Source organism: Gossypium arboreum, chromosome 8 (genome assembly GCF_025698485.1).
Source record: "Gossypium arboreum isolate Shixiya-1 chromosome 8, ASM2569848v2, whole genome shotgun sequence".
Classification (NCBI taxonomy): domain Eukaryota; kingdom Viridiplantae; phylum Streptophyta; class Magnoliopsida; order Malvales; family Malvaceae; genus Gossypium; species Gossypium arboreum.
Genome location: NC_069077.1, coordinates 97,659,928 through 97,672,582, shown reverse-complemented (window position 1 = coordinate 97,672,582; position 12,655 = coordinate 97,659,928). Strand labels below are relative to the sequence as shown.

The 12,655-nt window shown below is 33.1% G+C and overlaps 1 protein-coding gene across 1 annotated transcript; it reads left to right on the top strand.

Moving 5' to 3' along the window:
- Nucleotides 1-11,353: 11,353 nt before the first annotated feature.
- On the top strand, nt 11,354-12,050 carry LOC108468699 (uncharacterized). The gene has a single exon (XM_017769568.2). It carries the CDS (start codon nt 11,462-11,464, stop codon nt 11,822-11,824), a length of 363 nt encoding a protein of 120 aa, XP_017625057.1. The 5' UTR covers nt 11,354-11,461; the 3' UTR covers nt 11,825-12,050.
- Nucleotides 12,051-12,655: the final 605 nt, after the last annotated feature.

Here is a 12,655-nt window from a genome sequence, read left to right as displayed (position 1 = left end):
GCAATTAAGTTTTTTTGACATTTTTACAAAATTACCCCCAACATTTCACTTTTATGCAATTTAGTCCTTAGGTCAAAATCATGCAATTTAACCATTTTCTATTAAATCCAAGCTTAGCTGATCTATTAACCCCTTCATTACAGCCCATACTTGTTTTTTTCCATCAAGTCATTGTATTTTCACTATTTTTACATTTTAGTCCTTGAACATTAAAATTAACAAAAACTACTTTACAAAATAGTCCTATTTAGCAACCAAGCTTAAAATTCTGTCATAAAACTTCAAGAATATACTAAAATCATCAATGGCACAATCCAAAACATTTAATAGTAGTACAAATTAGTCCACAGGTTAGCTAGATTAAGCTAATACGAGCTCAAGAACATAAAAATTACTAAAAATGGGCAAGGTTTACTCACCCAATCGAAGAATTCAATCTTGGCTAAAGCTTTCAATACCCTAGCTATGGAGTTTCGGCTTACTTAACAAGAAGAAGAAAAGAAAATGTGATAATATTACTTTAACTTATTAATTTAATTTACCATTTATTTATTTACTAATTTAACCTTTCTTTTAACGTATAAAATCATTAAAACATGCCTAAAATGTCCATAATTTAAATATATGGTACAATTACCAACCAAGGAAGGTTTAATTACACAACTAGTCCTTTATATTTTAAATTTTAAGTAAACAAGTTTATTTTCAATTTAACCCTAAACTAATTGGGACTCAATGAGCAAATAGCCCAAAATTTAGTGGATTTAACAATATCCACCACCGCTTGGTTTTTTTACCATGGTTTAATTACCATTTTGGTCCCTTTACTATTTTAAATCAAAAGTAATTAACTTTTACCTCTTTTACAATTTAATCTTTTTATTCGTAATTAAGCAATAAATTATCAAAATTACTGGATCAAACTTCAATTCACATATAATACGACTCTATAAATATTTAATAAAAATATTTACGGCTTTAAATTACGAAAACGAGGTCCTAATACCTCGTTTTCAATAACCACTTGACTTTTGAACAAAACCACTTATACTAGCTTTTAATTTAATTGGTTAAAGTTCCTCAAACCAAAATTCATTATAAAATTACTATTTACTCGTATAATTTAAATATTAATTATACGAGCTTACTCGTCAGATTTATGGTCCCAAAATCACTATTTTTTGGCACCATTGAAAAACGGGCTATTACAAGAATAGTGTGGTTGAACCACCAAATATTGTAGGTTTATTGCCGATACAGAGTAATATGGACATGCCACCAGAAAATGCAGATTTACTACCAAATACTTCCTTTTCCCACCCCATGCATGTGTTATGGCAACAAAACAGATTTTTCAGTAGCCTGTTTTACATGCAAATTAGAGTATTAGAATATACCATGCTTAACATGTGAATCAAATCTCATATTTTTACACAAAATTTCACAATGACATGATTTATCATGCAAATCAAAATATCATAGTAGGGCATGCTCTACATGCAAATCCATAGATCAAATTTAGTAACCTATATTATTTTCATATAAATTAGAATATCATATTTTTATGAGCCATAAATCACATGACATGAGTAACGGAAATCACATATTAACATATATCATAGAATCATCTAATAAACCAATCACATCACAGATCTCAAAGTTTCAGGATTTACTTACTTGTTATCCTCGTTTATCGATTTTTACCGATCTCTATTAATACACTTGTATTCGTATATACACATATTTCAATAATCGAATATTCATAAATATTAAACTTAAAAATATCTTTATTATTATTTAATCATTAATATCGATTATTATCAATTCAGTCCCCACACCTTAGATCTTGATGGAATAGATCCCGATTCCACTTCGAAAGAGATGAACCCGATCTCTTGAGTCACTATGTTTGATCACATATACGTGTTAGTATCGATCCAATGAATAAATAATGACCCTTAATAAGAAAATAGTGGTGATTCGGCAAGACTTACACAAAAGTGTGATCAAATCGCACACTATCATGAATGGGTGGTGATTCGAGGATTTTCGATTAACTCTTCACTAAAACATGAAAAGGACTGATTAGTATTATTCTAATCTAGAAATAATATTACAAGAACATAGCGTGAGTGAAAACCTTTCATACTTACAAAAATAACGGAGGAGAAAGCTCGACGACAAATCCCAAAAAACTTATCAAAGAGAGGGATTAGGCTCTATAAACATAAAATAGAAGTGTTTAGAGAAAATAATTCAAAACAATTTTATCTTTACTATTTTCAAAATCAGATTCAATAGTTTACGTAGATAATTTTCAAAAAGATGAGAATAAAAATGAGAAAAATTGACAGTGGCCGACTACGGTGGTGGTACGATGACAAGCACAGTGAAGGTGAGATGGTGGTGCGGTCGTCGTGTGTGGTGGAGGAGGGGAAAATATTAAAGGAGATTTGGTTTCAAAGGTGGTGAAAAAATGAAGAAAAAGGCCAAAAATTGGTGGAGAAAGGGTGGTGGATGGCAAGAGAAGGGAGAAGAGGAAAAATGGCAGTATCAAAATGAAAATTGGGGTTCAGAGAGAGCTAGAGCTGGCCATGAGTAGTCAAAGGCTTACTTTGAGTAAGTTTGGGGACAATGGGAGTAAAAAATGGACCGTGAGTAAAAAGAGGAGTGAAAAGCGAGATTTGGATGGATAGTTGACTCAAAACCAAAGGAAAGGAATCTCCTCCTTTTACGGAAAAGGCTTGGACGGTAAGAAAGGTTGACCTTCTAGAACGATCAACAATTTCTGCTAACAAAAATAAATGGGTATGTGCGGGTTTGAACATGGGACCCCTAGGATTTAATTACTACACTTAACCACTAGGCTACTAACTCCCTTGTGTCATAACCTTGGGCATAATAATAAATAAAATTTAGGGCGTGACATTATATTTCTTTCTTTAATATTGTTAATTGAATGTTTGTGTAAATATTAGAATCAATTTATACTTGATACATTTTTCACATATTCCAATTGTACATATAACACCCTTAACCTATATCCGTCGTTAGATTAGGGTTAGGGAGCGTTACTAAGCAAATAAAACATTTAAATATACATTTCATATATTATCATAAACATGTAGTAAAAGCAAACATGCATTTCATACATTATCATAAACATGTAGTAAAAGCAATCATTCACATACATACCGTCCCTAAATTGAGCCCTCGAGGCCCTAAAATTTCATTAGAAATAATTTGGGACTAAATTGGAAACATTTGGAAAGTCTAAGAAAAAGTTAGAAAAAAATTTGACTACAGGGGTCACACAATTGTATGGCCAAGACGTGTGCCTCACACGGTTGAGACACACACCCGTATCTCAGGCCGTATAACCTTCAAACTAAGGACACACGATCATGTCCCAACCCATGTCCTCACCCGTGTAACTCTCTGAATAGGGTCACATGGCCGTGTCACATGCTCATGTGCCAAGCCGTGTAACTCTTGAAATAGCCCCACACGTCCGTGTGTCATGCCGTCTGCCAGGCCGTATGTCAGGCCATGTGCTAGGCTGTGTAACTAACTGACTTGTATGTAAAAGAACCTATAGGGGACACACGACTGTGTTGCTAGGTCGTGTGTCACACACGACTAAGTCACATGCCCATGTCTTAGGCCGTATCGACATAAATTTTCCCAAAATAAAGCCATTTTCAACACCAATTCATGCATACACCTATTGGCCTTTTGTGCACATAATCAAGACATCAAATCCTTACCAAAACATGCATATAATGACCAATTTAGGAGTTCTAAATCAACCAACCAATATGCCATTCAATGTGACAGCCCAAAATTGACCCTAGACGGGATGTGGTTTCGGGACCACAAAACCGAGGCATAAAAATAATTTAAAATTTATTGTGATGCCTATGATATGTGTTAAATTGTGTGTGACATTTTTGATGATTTGATTTAGTGTTATAAAGGTGAATTTCACTAGAAAGGACTTGTGTGAGAAAACTTAGAAATGAGATAGGCAAATGTTGAAGCTTGCTATTGATGCATGTAATGATGGATTAACTACTCTTGAAATTTCTTTTTAGTATTCTTGAGTAGGGCATTGAGTCCTTTGTTTAACCATGACAAAAAATTTTAAAAGGGGCATGGTGTGTGAGGTATTCGGCCATGGTATGCTCATGAGCATGGTTTATGCTTCTTGCATGATATTAAAAATTTGTGTTTTGAATGGTTATGGACACCTTAAAATTCAGCCTTGCACCTATGTGTGGATATATGTTTGCACATGATGTTTTGGTTATGAAGTAAATGATAAATGTGTTTGTTTAAAAAAAATAAATTGTTGGAGAATGTTTGTAAAATTTCAAGTATATTCGGCCATTGGGTGAGTATGTAAGTGATGTTGAATCAAGTTTTTGGTGCATATTTGGTGATGTGTATAATCGACCAAATGGGTGATTAGTAAAAAATGGTTGCGAATATACAAGCATACATATGCATGTGTAGTTGAATTATGAATGTTTAGCAAGATGGTTAAACTAGTTGATTTATTGATTAAGCTCAAGGAGTTAAAGAAGGAGAATCAAGCAAGGGAAAGACGAAGGTCATCGAGTAGCCGACTTGGACTGTTTTACCCAACACAAGGTAAGTCATTAAGCATATATTTGGTGTTGATGTAAATGACCATAATATATACACAATTGTGTTTAAATGAGTTGATGTGTAAATGGAAATGTATGTGTATGGAATGATGCCATTGTTGAATGTATAAAGGCAGCAAAATGCATAAGGTATTGGTCTCGACACTAAGTGTGCGGGTATAAATGGACACGGTGACAAGATTGGCACTAAGTGTGCGGGTTTAAAATTGTACAGCACTAAGTGTGCGAGTTTGATTATATAGCACTAAGTGTGCGAGCTGAAAATATATAGCACTAAGTGTGCGAGCTGAAAATTATATAGCACTAAGTGTGCGAGCTGAAAATATATAGCACTAAGTGTGCGGATTCACTATATGATCTTGTATTACAATTGGCACTGAGTGTGTGACATTATCGAGTTAATCCCGGACAGCGGATCGGGTAAGTACCTTGAGCTCATGACGAATAGGCAATACGTTCATGCTCGGGGTTGAGCTTGGTAAGCTTGAAATCTATGTGATGATTACAATTGTATGATTGTGGTGCGAATGAGTTGGTGTGTAAAAATGCCTCAAATATCTTATTGTATAGAATATGAAATGTGGATGTATGACTTGGTATGAGATTGAACCGAAAGGTCCGAGGAATTATGGTATAGTTTCGATATGGATGAAGTACCTAGCCTCGTTTATTGTTTGATGTTGCGAAAACTTTATTAATGGATGGTTGATGAATGCTTATGACTTATTGAGTTATAAACTCACTCGGTGTTTTCTTGTCACCCATTTTAGGTCTCTTGGACTCGTATTGTTGCGTGCTCGGAACCGTCGTTGAAGTCATCACACCGGCTGGAAACCTTTTGGTATTGTCTTCGTAGTTGAACTAGGAGAACAATTGGCATGTATAGGCTATTATGTTTTGTTGAATTGTGGGTTGTAAACTTTAAGCCATGTGAAAATGGCCTATGTGGTCGCCGAGTGGGATGCTAGAACCTATAGCCACGAGTCTTAGAAACTTTAATTTTGATAAGGTGGCCATAAATTGTGTCATGTATGATGGATGATTAGTAAGGCCAAGGAAAGATTCATGAAATTGGCATAGTCTACTGCAGTAACTGTTGCTGACAGCAGCAGTGAGATGAGATTGAAAAATCACTAAAAATAGTAGAAGTAGAATTAAATAGTGAATAAATTATTAAATTTAACCTTGATGAATCTATTTTTATATGGATGAAACGAAACGACCATATGAGCAGTATACTGAGAGATATTAGAGTTCTCGTGAGACAGGGCCAGAACGGTTTCTGGGTCCCCTGTCGCGACTTTGAAAATTTACTATAAATTATCCATAAATAATTAGAAGTCATTCCTTATATGTGCAGATTCCATTTTGAGTCTAGTTTCTTTAGAAACAAACGACACCAGTATTAAAGCCCTTTACAGAGAGATATTCAAGTTGTAACGCGTGAAGGTCAGTGTAGTCGACCCCTGTAACATGGGTGACTTTAACTAATAAACTGTACCAATTGGCCTGATCAAAAATTCTAGAAATAAATCCAGGGATGGATATATGAGTCTAGTTTCAGGGAAAATTTACGGAACTGATTTTCGAGTTCTGGAACTCGAGATATGATTTTTAAGGTGACAGTGATGCAGTTAGCTAGCCTGCCTGGAACTGAAATCAATTATTGTCAAGAGAGAAAAAAGGGAAGTAAGCCCGGTAACACCACGTGATCAAATCCGGTGACGGTCACGGGTTTGGGGTGTTACATTCAAGGCATCCCAAATACATTCATTCAAAACTTACTTAAACATGTATACATTACCACATTTCAATCAACAACATCTAGCTCAATACATTCCTAAAACATACCATATCTTAACCAAAATCAAACCAACTTAACACATACCATTTGAACCATTCAAACATGCAACAACATAGCCACATTAAAATAAACTAGCACGGCATCAAATGTACCAAACTAAACAACTTATACATACCAAATCATCATCTAACCATTCAACTAAACATCATTATAAGACCACCTATACATGCCATTATAACCTTAGCCAAAACATAAAAACCTATCGAAATTAATGTTGGATAGTGTGATAGATCTCCAACGAGCTTCCAAACTGGTTGAGCTTCTGATAATTTATAAAACATAAGAAAGAAACTACGTAAGCACATAATGCTTAGTAAGTTTGTAGAAAATGAAACACAACTTACGATTTCATTGCATAATAATAAGTATAAACATAATGTAATCCAAACCACAAGCTTGGCTTAAGCCTACCATCATCATCAATACACAAGTTAGTGCATTTATACATAACTCATTTGGATTAACCACATGATAAACCATTTTCATAAGAAAACACATCATTTGAATCATACATCCTTTTCATGAACATATGCATAATTCCATTTAGAAGCTTACCATTTCAATCCCTTTTCATATTTGTTGAACCACGTAGAATATCATCAAATACTCGGGAAAGCTCACACAAAGTGTGCTTAAACATATAACTGTAACATTTCCTTTACATCATTGCTCATACAAGCTATGAAATGGGCCTACCCACACGAGCTGTGGGGTCAAAATGTAAGCTACACGATGCTGCTCACACGAGCTGTGGAGTATCCGTAACAAATGCAGGACCTCAGCCATAGGTAGGACAGTCAAGACCAACACCCAAAACATGAAATTCCTAATGACATGTCATTTGTATCCTACGAACTCACCGGGACTCCATAATCATCATAGTATTACTTGTACATACATTGTTCAATTACATGAAAATTAATATATTAGCAATATAATTTCAAATAACATTAAAACGATATTCGTTCATATGAACTTAACTCGACGACTAGGGCGTAGAAACGAAATCGTACTAATCCGAGGCTTTAAGTTTTCCCCGATCTAAATTCGTACATGGTCTATCTTGATCTTAATAGAAAATTTTAATCCATTTAATATCCTTAGCATTCAATTTATTCCACATTTAATATTTTATAAAATTACTATTTTACCCTTAATATTTTAACTTTTCACATTTTAGTCCTTAAGTTCATAAATAAGAATCTAAGCATTTTAATCCTTTTTCAAGCTAGCCAAATTCTCTAGGGACTTAAATCAACCCATAAAAATCACCATTCATAAATTTAACATGGATTTTTACTATTCTTACAAACAAGTCCTAAATACCATTTTCATCAAAAATCACTTTACAAAACTTTTTTATTTGCCAAAAAAGACATAATCTATCATTAAACATCAGGAATCACGCAAAAACATTCATGCCGTAACCCTCAATCTTTAACAGTTTTACAAACTGATCCCCAGGTTAGCTAGATTAAACTAAGACTACTTGAAAAACATAGAAATCATTAAAAACGGGGCTCGAAAATAGTTACATGAAAGAGAGAAAACCACCAAAATGCTTAAACCCTAAATGGCTTCTTCCCCTTCAATATTTCGGTGGAAAAAAATAACATGAAGAAGATGATACATCTTTTCTTTACTTTAATTTTAAGTTTATTATTAATTTATTATTTTAACCTTAGCTTTTAACTTTAGAATCACTTAATTTGTGTCCATAAAAGTCCACTAACTATTTGAATGGTATAATTACCATATAAGTCCACTCGCTTTTAAGTTTCATAGCCATTTGGCCCTTTTAACAAATAGAACTCCACTTTTACACTTTTTACGATTTAGTCCTTTTCACTTAATTAATCATCTAAACATCAAAATTTCTTAAAGAAATTTTAATACAACCTTACTAACATCCCATAAACATTAAAATAATGATAAAAATACTTGTCATATTTGTGGTCCCAAAGTCACTGCTTCGATTTCACTAAAAACGGGCTATTACAGTACATATCTAATTAATGAATTTACAAGTAGAGTTCAATTTGGATTGGTTAGATTTGGTTGAGTGCAACTAAACCTTAGGATTGACGCCCCCAGGAAGTCATTTGGGTAGGAATTAACCCAAAATCGGTATTGCCTACCAAACATCACTTAACAGATCATTAGTTAGGGAAGGAAGAACATAAACCCTAGGCTTGATGACCCTAGGAAGTCATATAGGTGAGAATTAACCCAAAATCAGTATTTCTTGTCTGTGAAAACCTTAACCTACCCCGGTCTGAATTGTGCCATCGAGAGGTGAGTAGCTCTTACCAACTAGTTAAGTCAGTAGAAGGCTGAGAACCCTTGCTAGGTTAATGAGTAGCCAATTATTTAAAGTCCTACATTAATAATTAATCAGGTAAAATAATTGGGTAAGGCTGAAGGAACTCGCGCAGGCGAAACAAGGGATAGGAGAAGCCGATACTTGAACTTTGGAATAGATTTAGATTTAATTCAATTTATTTGGTTATTATTATCATCTTGCTTCCAAATTAACACTACTAATTTGTGACTCGAGTAGATTAGTAGTTATTTTCAATAATTGGCTTAATATAAGTTTTCTCCAAACTGCAATCCCTGGGGTACAATCATCGTAATACTTACTAAGTGTTTCATTGTAAACAAACTATATTACAACTTAACCCGTATACTTATGGTCATCACCTTAATTCATATCTTTAGTTGTAATTTTCACACTCTCGATGTTAGTACATTAGGAGGTGGTCAAGTTGTTAACACCGTTGCTGGGGATTACGACGGTGATAATTGTTATTGAATCAATTAGTTTGTAAATAATATTTTTCAATTGTATTAAATGATTATTAATTCATAATTTGAAGGCTTTAAAATGTAATTAGACCATTAATAGAAATAATGGATGGTTTAGTTCATCATTTGGTTATAAGTTAAGGTTAATTATAAGGGTAAAATAGTAAATTAGTAAAGAAGAAAACATAAACTAAAATAAAAAAAAAATCATCATCATCTTCATTACCCCAGCGCGCAAGTCTAACCGAGGCCATCGTAGCCCAGTAGGTAGCCAATGACCAAGGTGTCCAAAGGCATTGCCCCATAGGCCAATGTGTACAGTGCGTGGATGCATAGGGGAATGATCCCTTTAGTTCATATAATTATAATTTCAAAAGTATAATTTTATGATGCTTTTAGAATTTCTTATTAATTCTTTTAAAATTACTGTTAACAAAATTTTAAAAATATCAAAATGATATTTTAGCTAAAGTTTAAGGGCCAAATTAATTTTTAACCTTTTCATTTAGAATGTCACATAATCATATTGTTATTAACAAACGAATAATCAAAATATAATAACTTAAAAGCGTTAATGATTATTACATAACTTTCAAAATTAGTGACAAAATATAATTTTAATTAAAATTTAATAACTATTAATATAATTTATTCTATTTAATTTTAATATAATTTTTCGAATCAAATCGAATGTTGAAAACCGCCTTAGTTAGATTTTGTTTACACTCTGTAACCTTTATCAAAATTCGAAGGCGGGTAAAGAAATGAAATAAAAAAAAGTTATGGAATCAAACAAATTTTCAATAAACGTTAAAATTCTGAGCTGTTATGACACGAGAAAAAGCATTGGTTGCTGCCAACTTGTTGCTAATAAACAGTGGAAGTAGAGGGTTGACCAGTTGCCGGCGATTATGGACTTTATTTAAGTACAGGAATTAAAAAGCAGGAGGCAAGCAGACTGTGTCAACCAACGCAGGCAACCAAGACCGCAATGTTTTATTTATAGTTATATAAATTAATTTAACTAGTCGAACCCAACTGTTAAACTACTAATGGGTGAAATGATGTTGTTGGCTACCAAAACTTTAAACTTTTACGAATATTATATGAGCTCTTTGCTTACGGTATTTAAGACCCTCATGATGCAGAGATCTTTATTATATCCAAATGATCTTATCATGTTTGGATTTAAGTAGCGTTTGGTGAATTATATTTTAAAAGAAAATTTATATATATTTATAAGAATATACTCATAATTGCATCTCAATTTGTGTTAACACATACGTTTGAATATAAATATTGTTAAAAAAAAGATTAATTAAGAGAAGAATATTTGATTCATCGAGTTTTATGTATTATCAGTAAATAATAACATAAAAATTTATCATTGGTGAAATAAAAATAATGAAAGACTTATAAATAAATATTGAAAATTTTATTTAAATACAAACCCTAAATTTGAAACTCGAACTCATGTCTTTTTTAACAACACTGAATTAAGAGTAAATCAATAAATTATAATTTATATTTAATTTTGTTTAACTAAAATTATTAATATTTATTTCTGAATCTTTCACTATTTTTTTTATTTTATGATAAAGTGTCACACTGTTATTTAATAATATAACGTATACTAATAGTGCCTCAAATACTATTGCGTAACATATATGGGATGAATTTGTATTTGAATCCAACATTTATACATTTTATAGCTGCCTATCAGGACAAGGCAAAGTATGCCATTTTTATGCTTAGCAAAATAGATTTTAAATTGATGAAGTCAACATGTATCTAATCCACATGTCTATTATCAGGTTTTCTGCTGCCCAAATACATCTGTACACCTAAAAGAAAGAAAGAAAATTCCTTGTTATTTCATATGATATTATAGAATGGATCAAACTTTTGACCCAACATTCTCTTAATCTTGCACAAAAATCAGATCGTCACCCCCACACGGTACTTCATTTTGATACGCATTTTTATTTTTCTTCATAACTTACTCAACACCTTCCTTTTCCTTAACTCATTATATTATATATCTAAAACCCTGTCTTATCTTCTACCAACATATATATAGCTCCGCCACACACATTAAACCTTAAACCCAAAGTTGTTAATGGAGAAGTGGTATTTGCTTAGCCGCCTAAGGAGGGCGGTGAACAAGGTAAAAGTATTGCTGAATTTCAATATGAATCGATGGCGTATTGCTTCCATGATCGGTACTTCTCGGAGCAGCAAAAGGCTGAGCTTCACGGATAGGCCAGGGTTGAGGGCGTGTGCGGATGACAATGATTCCGAATATTTGGGGTACTGTTGTAATCGACTGGCTCGGATAACAAGTTATCCATCGGAGGATGATATTGACAAGAGAGCTGAGATGTTCATTGCAAATTTTCATCGACAACTTCAGATTGAAAGGCAGGTTTCATTGGAGCTCAAATACCTTCGTCTGAACAACTTTGACAACATTTCTCCCTGATTAATGTATGCTTCTATTCCCTCATTATTTCATTTGTATTTAATTCGGAAAAAAAAAACAATAAAGGATTGAAGATTGAAGCTTTTTTTGGAAATTAAATTCAGTGTGAATATTTTGTAATGGAAGCCCGCACGTTTTATCGGAGGTTGTCCAGTTTTGCAAATTCGATTTGAAGTTGTAATTCTTTCTTTATTTCTTCATCATAATTTTGATTCTCTAAGGAAAAGTATTATTCAAACCATATATATAATATTGTTAATTATTTTAATTATTTATTTTATGTGATTTATGCATTGTTATTGGTATTTTTGTAAAGTTTCGATAAAAACCAAAGAAAATAAAAGCAAACTAGTTTCCAAAAACCAGAAATTAAAATCATTAGAACAGACCTCTCCTCTCTTGCAAACCAAGCGTCTAAAGAAACCAGTTGAAACCTCTCTGAAAATCATCTGAAATCCTTCTGCATGTAAAACCCATTGATCAATCTGAGAGAGAAACACTTTGGTAACCTATTTGGAGTACATATAGCTTAATCTGTTTATGCATCGGACAAGACCCAAGCAGAATAGATATTGAATCTATTTATGCATTTATTTACTTGTGATGTTTATAGTGTAACATACCTAAATCCTAAGTGGATGGTGGACTATGTATGCATGACTCGTACACTTTAATGTAAGTAAAAGCCGGAATTCAAATAGATAAGGAACTGAAAGCTGGTGCGTTGGGTATTCGACTTCTGTAGTATGTGCCATTCACAACAGTGGAATTCATAGCCCAAAGCATGGTTGATGAAAAGTAAGCGTGGCCATGGGTCGTCCATCTTTGTGA